The 19,590-nt window shown below is 32.2% G+C and overlaps 3 protein-coding genes and 2 pseudogenes across 6 annotated transcripts in view; 4 read left to right on the top strand and 1 right to left on the bottom strand.

Annotated features, from left to right (window-relative positions):
- The first annotated feature begins 962 nt into the window (after positions 1-962).
- Positions 963-1,421, top strand: LOC107466493 (class V chitinase-like; annotated as a pseudogene).
- A 2,218-nt stretch (positions 1,422-3,639) lies between these two features.
- On the top strand, positions 3,640-4,564 carry LOC107466492 (G-type lectin S-receptor-like serine/threonine-protein kinase SRK). Its single transcript, XM_021130935.2, has 4 exons — positions 3,640-3,684; positions 4,029-4,159; positions 4,262-4,409; positions 4,517-4,564. The coding sequence occupies exons 1-4, from the start codon at positions 3,640-3,642 to the stop codon at positions 4,562-4,564; spliced, it is 372 nt and encodes a 123-aa protein (XP_020986594.2).
- A 367-nt stretch (positions 4,565-4,931) lies between these two features.
- LOC107466515 (PIGF/3-ketodihydrosphingosine reductase fusion protein) lies at positions 4,932-11,419 on the bottom strand. Of its 4 annotated transcripts, none has more exons than XM_021130928.2 (9): positions 11,089-11,415; positions 7,342-7,965; positions 7,146-7,211; positions 6,801-6,843; positions 6,237-6,291; positions 6,017-6,065; positions 5,714-5,781; positions 5,466-5,574; positions 4,943-5,275 (listed from the first exon to the last, which is right to left on the bottom strand). In XM_021130928.2, exons 2-9 carry the CDS (start codon positions 7,636-7,638, stop codon positions 5,162-5,164), a joined length of 801 nt encoding a protein of 266 aa, XP_020986587.1. In that variant the 5' UTR covers positions 7,639-7,965; positions 11,089-11,415; the 3' UTR covers positions 4,943-5,161. The 4 variants fall into 4 exon arrangements, with proteins under 4 accessions (XP_020986591.1, XP_020986587.1, XP_052109530.1 ...); XM_052253570.1 differs by having other exon boundaries at positions 11,194-11,415; XM_052253571.1 differs by lacking the exon at positions 11,089-11,415 and adding an exon at positions 8,107-9,981.
- A 424-nt stretch (positions 11,420-11,843) lies between these two features.
- On the top strand, positions 11,844-14,776 carry LOC107466491 (class V chitinase-like; annotated as a pseudogene).
- LOC127739688 (probable LRR receptor-like serine/threonine-protein kinase At1g53440) overlaps positions 12,703-19,590 on the top strand; it is a 10,784-nt gene continuing 3,896 nt past the window's right edge. Inside the window, exons 1-6 of the mRNA XM_052254358.1 lie at positions 12,703-12,742; positions 12,819-12,908; positions 12,994-13,162; positions 13,649-13,903; positions 13,983-14,076; positions 14,168-14,240. Coding sequence (XP_052110318.1) covers positions 12,703-12,742; positions 12,819-12,908; positions 12,994-13,162; positions 13,649-13,903; positions 13,983-14,076; positions 14,168-14,240 — 721 coding nt within the window. The remainder of the gene's footprint in view (positions 12,743-12,818; positions 12,909-12,993; positions 13,163-13,648; positions 13,904-13,982; positions 14,077-14,167; positions 14,241-19,590) is intronic.

Below are 19,590 nucleotides of genomic sequence, written 5' to 3'. Positions count from 1 at the left end.
CACATGCATCTATAACACACACACACACACACAAATTTAAAATGCTAATATATATCATGTAATTACACAATCAATAATAATGTTTCGTACAAGAAGCTTAGCTCTTTTTATAAAAACTATTTTAAGTGAAAAGTTCAGCTACGTCAACATTATTAATTAAGAAATATTTTTATAAAATATACAAAATTTTAATTTTTTTAAACATTTATTCTATATTTATTAAAATAAATAGATTTAATTTTTTTTAAGAATAGTCTTAATATATATTTTAAAGATATATAGAAGTTAATTTTTCAAAGAAATATTCTTATAAGTAATAATGATAAAGTGATCCATATTATTTGTTCAAATCAACTTGATAACAAAAAATTACACATGTAATGAAAAATTCTTAGGTAATCTAAGAATAAATTAGTGTTTTTGTTCTTATAATTAATTGGCTTTCACATTAATATTATAAGTTTACCATTATTTTTAATTTAAATGAACAAATATTAATAAAAATAAAATTATAAATCTTAAATTCTAAATTCTAAAATTTAAACATTAAACTGACAAAATAATAAATAATACACAGCGAGATTATGCATTTGCTCTCTTACACACAAAATTTTCATATCTAGCTAAGTCCCATTCACATGCATGTCCATGTGCATGTGATGTATTCTATTGATCTAAAGATAATGTCCTTACTTTACCACTTTTAAGACAAGGACCATAACTAATCTTATTTGATAAGTACAGAGATTCAAGCAATTAACTTACCGTGCGTATCTTACATTATCCATAGATCTACAATTTTCAAATCCATCCACTTGCTTAGCTTACTTAATTAATTGATTTCATTTTCTTCTTACTAAGTGAACAAGAAAAATAATGGGCACCAAAAAGATAGCAATATATAGCGAGCTTCAAAACCATTGTTGTGTTGTTATTCCAGCAAACTTGGTAAGCATGGGGACAAGTTAAGGGAGGTTACTGGTACTATGACAGTGGGGTGGATGCACCTCTACTGTGCTTTCGCCGCCCTTGATCCCAACACCTTCCAAGCCACCGTCAAGCGCCGGAACCCTAAGTTGTCCCGCAAGGCCTTTATAGATTCCACCATCCGGCTAGCCAGATCCAACGGCTTCGGAGGCGTGGATCTCGACTGGGAGTACCCTTCCTCCGCGAATGGCAAGCAGCTAATCTAGAAGATTCTAGAAACACCGGGAGAGCGCCGTTGCTGGATCTAACCAGATATCTTCGTTGCAGTATTACCCTATCGCCGCCATTAACGACTACATGGACTGGTTGAACCTTATGGTGTACGATCTGTTCATTCCAGAAGGGTATCCTTCTTCGACACAGCCACAACCCTGGAGGAGTGTACTCGGAATTGCCGCTAATAATAATGGATTGTTTGCTCCTGCTGCTGACGTATAGGCAGATTAGAGATTTCATAAACAATCAAGTGTATCACTCAGCTTATGTGACTAATTATTGTTATGCAGGGAATACCTGGATTGGTTATGATGATACTCAGAGTGTCTCTGCTAAGATCACATACGCCAAGGGTAGAGGAATGGTTGGATATTTTTCATGGCATGTTAGTGGGGATGACACCTCTTCCACCCTTGCTACAACCGCTTAGTGTTTTCTCTTTTCTCAATCAATACATACTAATATAAATATCCAAACATTTGTTAATTAATGATTTTTAAATAAGATAAATTTTGATTGTTTTTTGTTATTATCAAATATGAAATATATATGGTTTAATTATAATACTTGGGATAGCAGCTTACGCGGAGAGCAACAGGTATTTGTGTTTCATATCTTGTGGTCTTGTGGGTGTTTTTCTTTTACATAATCATAAGCAAGCCTTTTATTATTATTGGAGGCACATTTTATTCCTTTGACTTAATATTTATTAGAGAAATACTTACCTGATTCACATTTTTATATAAAAATAATATTATAAATTTTTAGATAATTAATTAAATATATTTAACTAAATATATTAAATTATTTAATAATATTTTTATATAAAAATACTATCATAAAAATATCCACTCATTTATTATTTCGTTTCCTCAATATAATAATTAAATGAAGTTTCAAGTGTTACCACTCAACCGTAAAAGTAAATTTGCAAAGAAATTAAATCTCCTACCAAAAAGCAAATTAATAAATAATAATAGTTACGATACATATACAAGTAATAAGTTTAATTATTTTTCTAATAATGTATGAGGAAGTACATATTCTATTAATAAAAACAATGATGCTCAACATTAATTTATCCAAAACTCTCCATCAATCCTTTAATAATGCACCAATTAATTACTTAATTAGTAAGAAAACAAGAATGAATATTATATGGAGAATAGATGCTTTCTAGTAAAAAAAATTAGATGGTATTAATTGTAATCTTTTATCTTTTATTATTCTCTTTTTTATATTTAGTTTTAATCCCACTTATATAATTAATAGTAAAAAATATTTTATTTTTTTAAGTGTTAAAAAAATTGAAGAAGATCTATTTTTGATAAACTGGTGCGTTTCTTTTCTCGTATTTTCTGCTTACATATAAGACTCTTATTGGTTGGCTGATATACACAAATATATTTTAAGCCATGTTTAGTTAATGGAAAAGTACGAGGAGTCAATGAAATATTTATAGAATGTGTATAATGGAAGTTTATGGAATATTAGAAATATAATTATTAGTGTTATATTTTTTCATAAGCGGAAGTTTTTTTGATGAATGGTATCATGACATGATTTTAAAACACTGGATCTAAAAAGTCAAGAGTTCTTGATGAATTCCAATGTATCATACTAAATAATAATACGACACCAAAAAAAGTACTAAATAATAATAGAGAGAAAAGATCTTGAAATCTGAATTTGTTTATTTTAACTTAACTTGTTTATGGCTGTTAAGCACGTACCACGGATGTCAACTAGTGTATGTAGCTTCTCTCTTGTTAAGAGAACCTCAGAGATAGAGTGATCGAGTACTAGAGTGGCAAGCTGAATATTTATATTTTCTTTATACACAAATTACTTCAACCAATTTTATTTGAATAATTATAAATAAAATAAAATACATACATAATACGAGATACTATATAGATTATTGAACATTTTAACTAACCACTTCAAATACGAAAGAATAAGGAGATAGACCCGGTCATCACATTTGAAACATTCCCACACCGCCAATTATCCTTGAATAACAACAAATTAAAAGGTAATAATAATAATAATAAAAATGAAGCTGCTCTTCTGTCCAATTCTCCTTAAGTAATAACCATGCATCTACCTTTATTTCTCATCGCTATTCTATGTTCTTCCAGATTCTCTTCTACCAAGCACACTCTTGGATAAAAGCTGGTTACTGGTTTTACGGTTTTCTAACATAGAAACTTCTCTCTACACTCACCTCCTATGCGCTTTTGCTGATGTCAACGCTTCAACCTATGAACTTTCCATCCCTTCCGATGCTGCAGCATCATTTCCTTCTTTCACAGCCACTCTCAAGCACACCAATCCATCTCTATCTACACTTCTTTCCATTGGTGGTGCTGCTGCTAACTACACTGCCTTGATCTTTCATGGGTTTCTGCTAACACTACCAATGACTTGAAAAACATGGGACTGCTCTTTCAAGAGTGGAGAGAAGCTGCAAAATCTGAGGCAATAAACTCCACCAACAATAATAATCAAAGAACTGAATTTTGATAGGGAAGAACAGATGCTGGTGTATGAGTACATGCGAAACAAAAGCCTTGACTACTATCTATTTGGTCAGTAATCTTCACTTGTCTAAACGCTAAATGAGTGAATATGTAACATATTGTTTCAAGTTTTGATGTTTTAGTAGCTGCTCATATAAATGATATACGATCAAAGGATAAATTATGGACAAGACAATTAACCAGCATTTTGATCCATGAATTGCTTCTTCTGGATTGGAGCAAGCGTGTAGCTATTATTGAGGGTGTTACTCAGGGACTACTTTATCTACAAGAATATTCTAGATTAGAGATATAAAAGCTAGCAACATTCTGTTAGATGGTGAGATGAAACCAAAAATTTCAGATTTTGGTATGGCAAGAATATTCTCAAAAGATGAGCAAGAAGCAAACACGGCCAAGATTGTTGGAACATAGTAAGCTTTTTATTGGACTTAATTAAAACATTTCTTCTAGAAGATTTTTTCTTTTCATCTAGCTTTCTAATACATCATATTGCTTTTCTTTCTCTAATGCAGTGGTTATGTCTCTCCTGAATACCTTAAAAAAGGCTTGTATTCAGTAAAATCCGATATGTATAGCTTTGGAGTTCTACTTCTGCAGATAATAGGTGGCAAAGTAACAAGATATTATGGCGAGCACGAAAACTTAACCTTGATGGAATATGTAAGTAAAGATACTATCTATAGCATGTGATTAATGTTTTATATAGTTTCGTTTGATTTTAATGAAGAAGTCCATGGTTGTGACTAATGAGGAATTGGTTTCTTCAGGCTTATGAATTGTGGAAAGAAGGAAGAGGCACGGAGTTTGCGGATTGAGGTGCATACAAATAGGTCTATTATGTGTGCAAGAAGATGCCAATGACAGGCCTTCTGTGTTGGAAATTTCTTCTATGTTAAGAAGTGAAACTATTCTTGCTACAATAAAGAAGCCAGCGTTTTCAACAGAAAAAGATATCCAGGAGCAAGGTGAATTTGTTATGAAGCAAGAACATTATTCGGTTAACGAAGCAACACTGTCTCAGATTGTAGCAAGATAGTGCTGGAAAAAACTTTTGGACGTGTAGTTTTTTATTTTCATTCTTGTACAATGGTCAGTAATGTTCATGCAAAGATTTGCTTACAATTCTCAGTTTGTTGATTGATTGGATTGGACTAATATTAGAACTTTCACAAAAATTCTGAATTAAGACTTAACCAAATATCCAAGAACAAACTTGCACAAGAAATTGTCCACATGTGTACATGATTTCAATTAGAAAAATACATTAAATTCAACCAAAAAAAAAAAAACTAGAAATGTTAGGGGACAAACATTTTTTCCTTGCGCTTAACTTGCATTTGAACCAATACTAGTTAATTTTTCCATTTTTCATTCAGAAGATGAATCAAAATTTCCTGTGGCCAATCGGGACTTCACGTTTGTTTGACATGCTGCGATCTAGCATGAGCAAGAACAAAGACACATGATGCTACCAATCCCACCATGTAGCCACCTATTGCTCCATAGCTCACACAAATAGGCCATTCCTAACAAATAATGGAACATTATTAAGATCATGATGGCCAAACAGATTAAAAATAGTTTTAGTATGTATAAGAGTAGTGTTACATCTAAAGTGAACTCTCTTCATAGGAATAGAAGAAATTATAGACACATGACCAGTGGTAAGTAACTTGTGAGTTGAGATGGGAGAAGAGTTCATAAAAAGGAGATTACCTGCCATGGCCTCTCCCAGTCAAGTGGCATTGGCCAAGCCCCAAACCAGCCCCCAATAACTGCTCCATGAGCTGGCAAACAAATCAAATACTCTACAGATCCATTTGGCCTAAATGTGAATACAAGGAGAGGGGGGAAAATGTAAGGAAAATACAAGAATGTCTGTGTGCAGCATGGTAAGAATGTTTTTTCTCTTTTGTTTTTAATGAAGAAACATGGTAAGGAAACAAAAAATACAAGAATCATACTGTGTTTGTGCAAAGATCCGCTTCCAATGAGCCCATGATGAACCAAGAACACATGATGCTGGAACTGTCTGTTATAGTACAAAATGTGAGTTTATACACTTAATTTATACACAATCACGAGCCACAGGCCTAAAAGAAATCTAGTAATCATACATCTGAAAACTGTTTTCAAGAATGCAAAGTATCCCCCACAACATCAATGGACAAAAATACATTACACCACACAAGTCAAATATAAAACAACAATTGAGTAGTCTTCAAGAAGATGTAAAATAAGAAAATGGTAATAAAATAGACACTCACTGTGAACAATGACATCATAAGAGACCAATTTACAGTCTTTGGGAGAAACCTGAGTGGCGGAAGTTAGAATTATATAAAATACCACACATTTTGCTTCAATTAGAATATACATACATACTTTTAACCCCTTATTTCCTCCTCAACAGCAATAGCGTTGCAGTCTTATGCAGATTGAAATAACATAAAACAAAAAACTGTATATACCACTTATTTCACATACTGAAATGTGACAGGTGCCCCCAAAGCAATAGCTCCTAAACAATTTAGTAGCGCCCCTGTAATAAAAACAGTGAATCAGTTAGCTTAAAAAAAATTAAAATGAGTCAGCAAAGAAAGAGCACAACACAAATAGGGATGAGGAAAATACACAGGTAAAATAAAAATGAGGAAAGGATTCTTAATAACTTTGTTTAATTTTAACTACTCTAAAAAAAAGCAGTCTGGTATACAAGTACCCCGCATTAATGCAGAATCCGGAGAATGGCTGCATCCAAAGATTGTAATATATGCAGCCTAACCTGATAATCACATCAGTGGCCTTTACACGGCTTGAACCTATGACCTTGATTTAACTACTCTAATGCCAGAAAACACTTTTATGGCTCAATCTATAATACATTGACTACCCAAAAGAAAACTATTTCAGGTTATTGAAGGAAATAACAGGCCAGCAGTGCAGTGGCTGTGAAGAAAAACTCAAAAAGGATGGTACAAACACAAAAAGCAATGACATCCAAATTGATCAAGAACAAAGACAAAAGAGGAAGCATAAGTTTCAACTAACCTATTGGAACTGCTAGCAAGCCACGTCCAACGGCTCGCAGGTACTGCACATGACACACGAAAACCAAACACTAAGAAATTAGATCCTCCAGACGAGGAAACCGCATGTGCTCGAAATTGCTGTATTATTGGTAAATTAAACAACAAACATATATAAAAAATATAGAAAAAAATATTTTAATTTTGAAGTCCAATGAACATGAATTCCCAACTACATTGTTATCACTATCAAATGAAGATAAAGGCCTTTTCCAATTTTTTTTTCTTTTTCTTTTTTTCTCATATGCTTCCGACTAAGTTCAGACAATCATATAAGGGGGAAAATTTTGAAGAAAATGTAAGCTACCATGCACTGCCGGGGATTCTGTCGATAGCGACTGTAGAGAAGGATCACAATTGGAAGCTCCACAAGCTGGGATTTAAAAAAGAAAAACGATGCAGAATAAGGCAATAAGAAAGTTTTTTTTTCTTCCAAAAAAAGGAATCAACGGAGCATTACAAAAACATTGAAAAGAGAATAACTAAGGAGGAATAGAAGGTACCCAGATGAAGAAGATGGTGCGAGAAGGATCAGTGACGAGGTCTATAGAGAAGCCACTATTAGCTACATAGAACGCTAAACCTAACCCCAAAACGGAAGAAAGTGTGACGATGAATGCCTCTGAAGGTGAGATTTTCGGTGGCAAGGGGGCATCTACCGTTGAGGGTTTAGTTACCGTCGTTTTCTCTCTCTTTTTCCGGCGATCCATGGAGGAGAACACTGCCACTCCGGGATCCAATGGATCGAAATTCGAAGCTGTAGTGTTAAGGAATGTTGACTTTTCTTGGGCTTGGCCCATACAATTAAGTTGGGCTTTTAATGTTCACTTTACTCTCGCAAACCATATTATTCCACTCACTCAAATATTACTGTCTAATCCTTTTCTTGGGCCTAGGCCCCGTTTACTACACCAAAAAAAATTCCACTCACTCGCTCACCTTATTCCAAGATCCAAATCATCTTATTACATTCATTTGACCACATTCAAATAAACAAGAAGGTCCTAAGTCCTAACGCATGACCCTCACTCAGCAGGAGAGCGAGTTCTCTCATTAGGAGAGCTTCTTAGAACGTAAGGTTCTAGTGGATCCCGTACTCTGATATCATCTCTTTCAGCAAAACCAACCTACAACAAGAAAATATTTTAGGTTAGCTATAGATTTTACCCACATATAACACTGAATCATCAAGTATTACACACCAACACTCACACAACTAGCATATCTACACACCACACATAAAATACACAGCACAAAAGTATGGCAACCTTTGGTTTGGAACCAATAAAAGGAAAAGTGATTGCAATCAACCAGAGAATAGAAGAGGAACACAAATCTGACTGCTTCAACTTGGTGGGCAAGATGATATCGGATAAGGAACTAAGTTTCAAGGTGATAAGGAATGCTATTATGGGGTTATGGGAAAATCCATAAGCAGTTGTTATTTCGGAGGTAGGAAGGAACAAGGTCCTTATCAGCTTCAAAGATCAGAGGAAAGGGCTTCAAATATTGAAGGGAGGACCATGGAGTATAAGAGGGCAGCTAGTTAACTTGCAGATGTGTAACCAGAGGGAGTCCATACATGAAGTAAACCATGATAGAATAGAGTTATGGGTGCATATGCATGGGTTTCCACAGGCATATCTCAACAATAACACTGCAAAAATCATTGGAGCCAAGATGGGAATAACAATGGAAACAGAGGATCCAAGAAGCAGCAATATGTTGGAGAAATCATTTCTCTGGGTGAAAGTAGCTTTGGATATAACCAAGCTGAAAACCGGACCGATCATCAAACCGCTTGTTATTGATTCACTAGTTTATTGGTCTAACTGGTTTAACCGTGGTTCAATCAGAAAAACCGTTTTATAATAAAATAATAAATAAATTATAAATAAACACTAAAAACAAAAATAGGACAAAAATGATTTTCTATTATTCCACAAGGCCTATTGATACCTGAAAAGGTATTTACCCTTATGATTATCAATTTGTCATTCAGTTTGTTACTAATCGAAATTTAAGAAAAAGCTCCACTGTTCCCCACTACATTGCCTTAACACAAATCCTGGAATACACAATGCTCTCTTAATTCCAAATTAAACTTGAAAAGTCCAAAATCACACCTGTATTCAAAAGATAAATAAATAAGATAATCATATTCTGCTACACAGAGAAGCCTGAACAGGAGTGATTAAGATAAAAGTTAATATCAAAGTGGTGCTTTACAACCCTAGACTACTTACAGCCATCAAAAACTGCTAAAATTGACATCAGGATGTGTAGCATCATGTAATTCACTCAAATAAATCCTATTGGAGAAAACTTGAAAGTTGAAACCAATCCAAAAATTTATAGTACAACATAATGCTTCTCAATGTAGCTAGACTAATACAGAAAAGTCACACAGTTTAGCAAATCATTATTGCAAGCCAGTCTTCTGAATAGGTACTCTTATTCCCATTCCTCCCAGCAACCACTAATGTTGAGCATTCAGGACTGGCAACAGCATTGAAAGGGAATATGACAGTAACAGTTTCTTGCAAGTAAGGGAATCATACATGCCACAAAAATCCCCCATAATGATAATGGAAAAATCACCTTCAAGATATGAGAATAATCCCCCTTGCTGGACCAGTTTAGTAGTGATCAAGTATATATCACTTCATTAAATAATGGTATTAGTTACTAATACAATCTATTAAAACTTTTTGGTAAAGGAACCCAATAAATCCTACAAAGGAATCAAGCTGAATCTCTTCTACAATAGCTTTCTACAGGCAGGGACAAAAATAACAAATTTGAAAGGTGAAGGGGTTTCTGGTCGGGAGGGTTGAGGAGGAAGGGACTAAAAATTAACAGAAAGAAAACATATAATAATTAACCACCTGAAACAGACTTACATATTATCAGAAGACACATCATTAGACATGAACAATTCTCAGCAACGAAATTCCAAGCAGTGAACAAAAAGAAACCCAACATGCACTATCCTTCTCTAATTTACCAGACAAAAACAGAAAAATAGAAAAACAAAGTAATCCACCTACTGACGGAGAATAGCAGAACAGAAAAACAACAGAACCAGAGCTAATCAATAATCAAATAATCACTCAATACAAAATTAAAACCACAAAACATTCAAATTTTCAATAATCATTCGATGATTTTTAAGCAAAGAACGAAGAACAAAGAATGAAAAAAAATGAAGTCATTGCCTTCGTTCTAAAGCGCGACCGAGTCGGAGACCACGCGACGAGCACGACGACGAACGGCGGCAAAAGCGTGGCTGAGCAAACGAAGAGAAGACGGCGGACGGCGAATTCGAGAATGGAAGTTGCGCTTGGTGAATGAAGAGAGGGGTTGGAGACTCGGGCTCGACGCCCAGACGAAGACGGTGGTGTTGAGCGCCACAGATGCCGGCAGAAGAGCGGCGGTGGGGGAGGCTACTGCTAAGGTTTCTTTTTTGTTTTGGATTTTGGGGGAAATAGATTGAATTGAAGACTTGAGGAGTGAGCTGCGTTTTTTTCTTTTTTTTGAAAACCGGCCTGGTCCCGGTTCGATTTGCCTGGCCGGTTCAACAATTTATAAGCGTTTTTTTTTTACGGTTTTATGTAGAACTGAACCGTAAAGATGTTCGGTTCACGATCAAATCGGTTTATCTGACCGATCTAATCTGATTTTTAAAACCATGGATATAATAAGGTCACAGGTCAGGCTTTATTCTTAACAGGCCTGGCCTGTCATATAGTAAATTGGCCTGAATTTGACCTGCAGTTTGTTTTATATAATTAAATATAATAAATTTAAAATATCTTATAATTTTGTTAATAATAAAAAAATTATTTATATATGTAATTATGTATTAACAAGTTCAGGCAACTTGACAGGCCAATAAAGCTAATTAGTAAGTCTGAGTTTGGCTTATTAACATAATAAGACTTTTATAAGAGGTTAAGTTTGTGCCTATTTTATAACAGGTCAGGTCAAGGCAGGTCAAACACAAGCTAAACTGCAGGCCTCTGACAGACCGCTTGACTTTTTTTCATTCCTAACCCCTAGCCACTACCAACTGGGTTATGGCTGGCCAAAGAAAGCTTACCAAATACCTGAATTGAATTTAAGTATAAAAGAATTTAGGAAAGCTACTACTGTTTAAAGTGTAACTTATTGGAACATGGGAAGAAGGACTACAAGAGGCCTCAAGTTATGGCAAGTTGAGATCCAAGTAAATCAAATATTTAACTGACCTTGGAGTTAACAAGGCGAAACCGCTCATGTACAAGGAAGCATAGAGATCTGGGAAAAAAACTTCAAACAACAAAGTGAAAGAAGAAGAGGCGCGTGCACTCAACCTGATTGGAAAGGAAGGTGAGAATCTACAGTTCTCAGCTGATAGTGTAGCTGGTGGAATGGGAAGCATTGGAAAACAAAGAGGGAAGGAGGTTGCGCGAAAATCAAGGAGATGGAGTAGCGCAAAGTCATAGTGCAGAGGAGCAAGTAGGAGAAGGTTCGGAAAATCAGCAGCTGAAAGGATTTATGTCAGAGAATGAAGTTTTGGAGCAGTTAGGAGAATTGGGAAGATATTTTTTGAAGTTAGGTGAGTTATAAACAAATTTTAAGAGGTAATAAGAAAAAAGTTAAATAGAAAGGTTGGGAATAAATGAGCCAATAGGCCCATTAAACCAAAAAATACAATCTACATGGAAACTGAGCCAAACCCACCAAAAGATAACAATAATGGACTACACATGGTGAAGGACAATTAAAGGAAAGACAAAGCCCAGAGTATATAGGGACAGCAAAAACAGGCCCTACTATAATGCAGATATTGAAGGAGAAATGAGAAAGAGGGGGCTACAATTAAAGATAATGAATTAGCAGAAAGCAGGAAAAACAGAAAACAATTTGAGGATCGAAAGGGTAGGAAAAGGAAAGCAAATATGGAAATTCAGAGATAAGATGAATGCATAATGGAAGGACGGGAATATGATGTAAAAAATAATGCACTGTAGTGGCAACAGAAATTTTTATTCTGAACTTGACAAGTTCTCAGCCTTCACCCAAACAGTTAAGTTCCAAAACCCAACCGTTTCAACGCTTCTATCCATCTGGGCTGGTTTTCTCAATGCTAAACCAATCTTCTCATAGAAAATCCTTCATTCATTCTTCTATTACAACAGCAAGGTTACATGGTTTTCAAGGCTTAGAACTTAATGGAGCATCCCCAGTACCGGCTTCGGAGCTTGCCGATTTCGGGAAACTTCTGGAGGAGTGGCGAGCTGCCATAACTTCTGAGGCAAGAAACTCCAGTAAACCAGAGTTATTGTTAGTGATGGCGGGTTACTACCTTAGACCTGCAGAGGAACTTGGATTGGGTGCATTTTCTGGCATATGATTACTATGTTCCTACAAAGAACAATATCAGCTTTGTATGGTCCAACTAATTGGGACAACACTGATTCTGGTATCAAAGAATGGAGAAGAAGGGGATTCTCATCTATCAAGCTTGTAATTGGGTTGCCTTATCATGGATATGCATGGACACTTGTGAATCAAGGGGAGAATTGCATCGCGGCACCAGCATCAGGACCTGCCATTACAAGGGACGGTTCCATGGGTTATAAGTTGATAAAGAGTTTTCTTAGAAGCTTCGGGAATAATGGTGTTGTTTCAAGATTTAATAACACTTTTGTGGTGGATGAGTTCACAGTTGCAGCCACCATTTGGGTTGATTTTGATGATGTGGATTCAATCAGAGCCAAAGTTTCTTATGCCAAGGAAAAGGGACTTCTTGGCTACAGTGTGTTCCAACTTGCCAACGATGACAATCAAAAAACATTGCTCAAAATTGGATGATGATCATGTTTTTCAGCATAGCAAATAATTGGTTGTATATTCGTGGTGCTGTGTATACAATGTTCTTCCTAGTTTCTACAATAACATTTTCATCCCTTCATTTTGTAACAATATCCTGCAGCTCAAGAAGTAGATGAAGATCATCATAAGAGGAGGTTGTTGATAACTGTCATAGTTCTGTTGGGAATAGTGTTTTGCTACTGCCACAGAGGTAAGGATGAAGCAAAGTAACACCCTATTAATCATATCACAAGATTGACATATTTTGCAATTTCTCATTCTTTTGTATTTTGCAGGAACCGCAGCCACCATTACAAAAGCATTATACAAAATAAGGAAATGTTTATCAGGAGCTGAACAAGATCATGTAGAAGGGAATGGTTCTGACTTGACTGCATTCAGTTATCTCACAATCAAAATGGCAACAAATAACTTGGAGAGGGTGGATTTGGCACGGTTTATAAGGTAAAATTTGAATACTTCAGGTTTTTCATTTCCCTTCAAATAATGCACTTCTGCTTCTGTTTCCTGGAAAATAAACTGTCTTTTTTACCCCCATTTCTTCTGCTCTTGGATAACTAGCTATTCATATACTTATATGCTAATATTTTTAGGGAAAATTACGAAAGGGGGAGGAGATAGCTGTGAAAAGAAGGCCTAGAAGAGTTCAAAAATGAAATCGCGCTTACGGCAAGATTACAACATGTGAATTTGGTTAGACTTCTGGGTTACTGCACAAAAAGGGATGAGAAGATTTTGATCTATGAATACCTACCAAACAAAAGCTTAGATCATTTTCTCTTTGGTCTGTTACATTACTTGCCCCCCTATTAAGTTATTACATGTATACCTTATTCTTTTAGTCTTGCTGGAAAACTCGATCAGAGTTGAAATCAGAGTTTATTCTAGACTGTGTTTTTTGCATCTATATTCTGTAGAGTAATAATTCAGAATTAAACTCAATGCAGATCCAAGGAAATCAATTCTTTTAGACTGGAGCAAGCGCGCCAACATCATTGAAGGGGTTACTCAAGGCCTTCTTTATCTCCAAGAGTACTCAAATTTCACCATAATCCACCGAGATCTCAAAGCCGGTAATATTTTATTAGACCATAATATGAATCCCAAGATATCGGATTTTGGGATGGCAAGAATTTTCAGGAAATATGACCTTGAAGCAAACACAAGCAGGATTGTTGGGACATAGTATGTAAAATTAGAACTGATGATGACTTATCATGCTTAATCCTTCATGTCTCTAATGAGTTCATACTTGTTTTTGCAGCGGTTATGTAGGAGTTCTTCTGTTGCAAATCATAAGTGGGAAGAGGACTTCATGTTACTATGGACCACATGAAAATATGAACCTGTTGGAATATGTAAGTTATTAGATTATATATTTTATTTTCTGTGACTAATATTTGTTTCTTGTGTTATCATCCACAAAATGGTTTTGATTCATCATTTCAGGCATATGAGCTGTGGATGGAGGGAAGAGGGGTGGAATTTTTAGACCCTTCATTAGATGATACAACATCAGCATGTAAACTCATGAGATGCATGCAAGTAGCTCTTTTGTGTGTTCAAGAGAACTCTGCTTGGATTTGGTAACTCCCTTTTGTTCTTTGATTTTGCCAAGAGCTTTTTCTTTTTTTTCTTCCGAGCTTTCACGTGGGTGTTGGAAGAGAGAGAGATGAGAGAGAATAGAGAGTTTGGTTTCAATGATGAGGTGATATGGTTCAGAAACAAAGGAAACTCATTCTCTTTAGTTAGCAATCAAGTGAATGGGCTTGACCACTGATTTAGATTTGTAATTGTTCTTGGGCCATACTCTTTCTTCCCTTCTTTTCTATAGTTCAGCCACTCATTCTTTGGATTGAGAGTTGAACAGGTGTCAATGGCAGGAAGGAAGGTAGAGTGCAACAAGTAGCACATAGGATTTTTTGTAGGTAGATGAAATGTATGGATTGAGAGGAACAGGCGGATATTTAATAACAAGAAAGTCAATGTACAACAATTGTTTCACAAATCTTTGACCAATTATAGAGAGTGGAATAATGTGAATTTTTTTGTTATTTATGATAATGCCGAAAGTAACAATAAGGATTGTGTTCAGGTTACTTTATTACTTTGTAGTTTGAGTCTTTTGTTTTGTGTTCAAAAAAAAAGAGCGATGGTATGAACACTTATTTAAGTTGAATCAATGTTGGGCTTAACTAGTTTGTTGGGCCTATTTTATCAATTTAATTTCTAACACAATTAACAAACTAATCACAAATATAATTGATTTTTTAACCCAATAATAATGTTTAGTCATTATCTATAATATATTGTTAGTTCTTCAAACTCAATAATCTCTCTCTTGATGACAAACATTATGAAATGAATTAAAAAAAATTAAAAAGAGTTTTTGAAACTTCTCTTTGACATTTTCTTTTGATTTGAAATTCTCCCTTTCTTTCGATTACTATACTCTCTAAATGTGAAGAATAACTCTTTAAATGTTTGTATTTTTCAACACCTGATGTCAACAAAGCTCACATAAAAATCATGTCAAACATCCAAAAATTACAAACAATTTTATATATAAGAGAACCTGTTTGATCATTAGTTAAAATTTACAAGGCTATTTATTTGTTAAAAACAATCATCATCTTAATTAAATAAAAAAATTTAAAATTAAATTATTTTATCTTTATCTTAATTAATTAAAGAGTTATTCTTCACGTACAAGTGTTTTCCCATACAAGTCATACAAGTAATTTATATTCATGCGTTTTTACATTTCTCTCTGTGCCTTTTCTTCTTCTTCTTCTTCTTCGAAATTTTTTTCTCTCGTTATCGTTGTCATCAACACCACATCTTTCTCCTCCTCCTCTTCCTCCTTTTTTCATTGGAATTTTTTCTCCTCTTTTCTTTTTCTCTTTCTCATCCATCATCAGTTATCTCATTGTTAAAGATAATAAATAATTCAGGTTCAAATTGTCAATTGAATCAGAACGAAATTAATTATTGTTTTGAATCCAATCAAGTGGCTAATGTGTGGTTCAATTCAGAAGAAAAAATATAACATTAGAGGAAACATTTTTCTGCAGCAAATTTTGGTATAATACAAAGATATTTAGGTATAACAAGAAGATATTTGGGTGTCTTTTAATAATTTTTTGGTGTATTTTTATTCTGATAAGTTCTGCATAATTCAAAACTCTTCATTTTCTTCCTCCTCATCTTCTATTGCTTCTTCTTTTTTTATTTATCATCATCACCATCTTCTTCTTCTTCTTTTTTATTCATCTTTTTCTTTTTATTTTATCTTCTCAAGTTTCTTTTTATTTGACTCTCTTAACAAGAATAAAAACAAAAAATCAAACAAAAAAGAAGAAGAAACACATAATGCTGCAAAATTATTTGGAAGAGGATGAACTTACATTCATTTAAATAAAAGAAAGAAAGAAATAAGAAAAAAATAAGAAAAAAATGCAGCATTAAAGAAAATATTTTCTGTATTTGTAGCAAATTTGGATGTAATACGAAGATATTTGGGTGTAACACGAAAATATTTGGGAGTATTTTAGGAATTTTTAGGTGTAATTTTATTATGATAAATGCTGCATAATTTAAAACTCTTCCTCTTCTTCTTCCTCCTCCTCCTCGTCTTCTACTGATTATTCTTCCTCATCTCCTTATTTCTTTTTCTTATAATTTTTCTTGGGAGAAAAAATCAAACAAAGAAAAAAAATACATAATATTACAAAATTAATAGAAAGAGGAGAAAAAAATGCAGCAACAACAGTAATAAAAAAACAATGAAAATGAAACACGCGAAGAAAAAATGAGGAGAAACGCAAAGAAGAAGGAGAAGAAGAATGAAGAGGAGGAGGAGAAGAAGGAACGCGAAGAAGAAGTGTCTTCCATAATGGTGAGTGAGAGCGCGCTTTAGAAACGGTTGAGTGATGCGCGTATTATCACGCTGAATGTAGTTTTTGTTAGACTTGACTCAACTTGTAAGTGTGTGTTTGGATTTCATTTTGTAAATGGGAGTTTGTATAAAATTGATTTTACAAATTTGATTTTGATGAAAAGTAAATTTGTGTTAAAATAATTTATGTTTGGTAATCTTTACATCAAAATGGATTATAGTAAAGTAAATATTGTTTGGATTACACTACTTAAAATTACTTTTAGATAAAAAATTACTAAAATAGACATCAACTTAAATCTCTTTTATTTAATATTATTTTAAACTATAAATTTTAATTATAATTAGTTTTTTATTTACTTTGTTCTTTTTTAATGGGATTAATAATTTATATTATAACAAAATTATAATAATAAATTAATATACAAGAATTATACTTACAAATTTTAACAGACTCAAACAAAAAATAATTTTTTTATACAAAATTAAAAGTAAAAATTTAATAAAAAATATAATTATATATTTAAAATATTTAAATACTAAAGAGACTATAAGAATATAAAGGGTAGAATTGATAAAAATAAAATAAATTCAATCCTAACGTAATTTTTTAAATGTAGAAGCTACAATTTTACGTTGGCGTTTTAGAGAAAAAAAATACCTAAACATAAAGAGAAAGCGTCCAATGCACTCAAACGTACTTCTCTTCTTTCTAACACTAAACTAAATATAGTCTAAGACTTATCAGCCAAAAAAACTTGTATGTATAGCATAATTCTTAATTAAATATAGAATCACAATGAAAATCGAAATTGCCTTTTTTTTTATTGAAGAAGAGGCTCGCACATTTAGTCTTTATTTATTTTTTATAACGCAGATAATTATATAAATTATTTTTTATGACAAATAGGGTTTAAATGAGAATCAGAAAGAATTTCCCATTGAAGTTGCTCATTCCTATAGTTTGGTTCAGATAATGGTCTATTACCATTCACATATTTTTATACAGCCATAGTGAATAATAAATTTATGAAGTTGAAATGTAAAATGTGTAATCTTAGTTCATATTAATGTAAAACTGTAATATTTGCCAATATAGTGTAATTATTCGTGCTATGTACGTGATAAAATTGAAATTATAATTTTAAATTATTTTATTAAAATTAATTTAAATTATAATAATTTAATTAATAAATAAGTAATATGATGTGTATTGTTTATTCTTTTTTAAATATAATATTAAGTATATTAACTCAAATGTAACTATTAAGCGTATAAGAATTATGTTTGAATTATGAATTTTTTAAATAAAATTATCCCATTTAAAATATTGAAATTATGATTTCAATCATAAATTACAATTATGATTTAAAAGAATTTGATACGATATTATATTTTTTCTCCACTTCACTATTAATATACTGATATTGCAAGTCTACATTATAATATATATTTTTCTAAATCTTGACTGAAAAAAAAATAGTTACGTGTTTCTATCATTCAATTTATTTAATACACCATATGCTAACACTAACGATATTATGCACGTGATAAGATTGAAATTATAATTTTAAATTATTTTTTAAAATTAATTTAAATTATAATAATTTGATTAATAAAAAATTAATATGTTATGCATTGTTTGTTTTTTTTTTTTAAATTTAGTATTAATTGAATTAACTCTAAAATAGTTATTAATCGATTTTAATAATCTACTTTCTTCAATAAATCAGATATATATACTGAATGTGATTATAAATAATATAGTAATAGTTAAATCTACTAACAAACATATTGGCTATTATCACACTCTAAAACAAATTAAATATAAAGGCTATTAGCACGCACTTATAAATCTATAAAATCGCACTGTATTTAGTTCGTGTAAGGGTTTATTTATCAAATAAACTTAAAATATAAACAAAAAATATTTATAAAATGGACCTAGCATCACTTGAAAGAATCATGAAAAATAATCAACTTACCTTATCATCCATAAGAACAATTTCTATGTAAGTCGTGTTGTTCTTGTCAAATTTGGATGAGACTTTTCATAACCTTATAATTCTTGCCTTTATTTTTCAAACTTTTTCATTACATAATCTATCATAGGTAATACTGTTGATAGAATCGTAGTTAGTATCCTTTAGGTATAAAAAATAATAAACAGAAGAAGTTTTATGTCTGAGGTACGAATTTTCTAGATGATAAATAATTGTAACAATTCACTATTAATCCTTATATATATATATATATACACACACTAATTATACAAGGTAATAGTTAACAAATATTTTCAATGGAGATACTTACTCAATATATATGTTATCGATATTAATTATATGCCAATATTTTTAGAAAAGAGCTAAAAGAGGATATATATAAATATATATAATATTATTGCTATATAGGAAGCATACATAAATTGTTATATTTTTTTATTATGTTATACAACTTAAAATTATACTATCATGTTATTATTAATCCTAGCTACTTGTTATAAATATATTAAATTTAATTATGAATCTAAATAAATAAAATAGATAACATTCAATATTATTATTTTCTTTTTTACATTCAATATTACTGTAAATATAAAAAGTAAAATAATTAATAAAAAAATATGAGCAAAAAATAAAACATATTAATTAAAATTTAATTTGTTATCTAATTAATTCAATTAAAATTCAATTTGTTATCTAATTAATCTTGTATCCATACGATATAACTTTACAAAAATGTTATGAATCACAACCTTTTTTATTCTACAAAAAAGAAAAACACTATATGTAGCCTTTAGTAGTACAAAAAATTAATTATTGATATTGATATTAATCATAATTAATTATTGATACCCTAATTTTTAAAAAAAATATATTTTACCTTTTTAAAATATAATGCATGTACCATATAGACCTTATTATTATTATTATTGTTGTTGTTGTTGTTGTTGTTGTTGTTGTTGTTGTTGTTG

The sequence above is a fragment of the Arachis duranensis genome, chromosome 9 (assembly GCF_000817695.3).
Source record: "Arachis duranensis cultivar V14167 chromosome 9, aradu.V14167.gnm2.J7QH, whole genome shotgun sequence".
Classification (NCBI taxonomy): domain Eukaryota; kingdom Viridiplantae; phylum Streptophyta; class Magnoliopsida; order Fabales; family Fabaceae; genus Arachis; species Arachis duranensis.
Note: the sequence above shows the minus strand (reverse complement) of the source record. Positions and strands in the feature narration are given on the sequence as shown.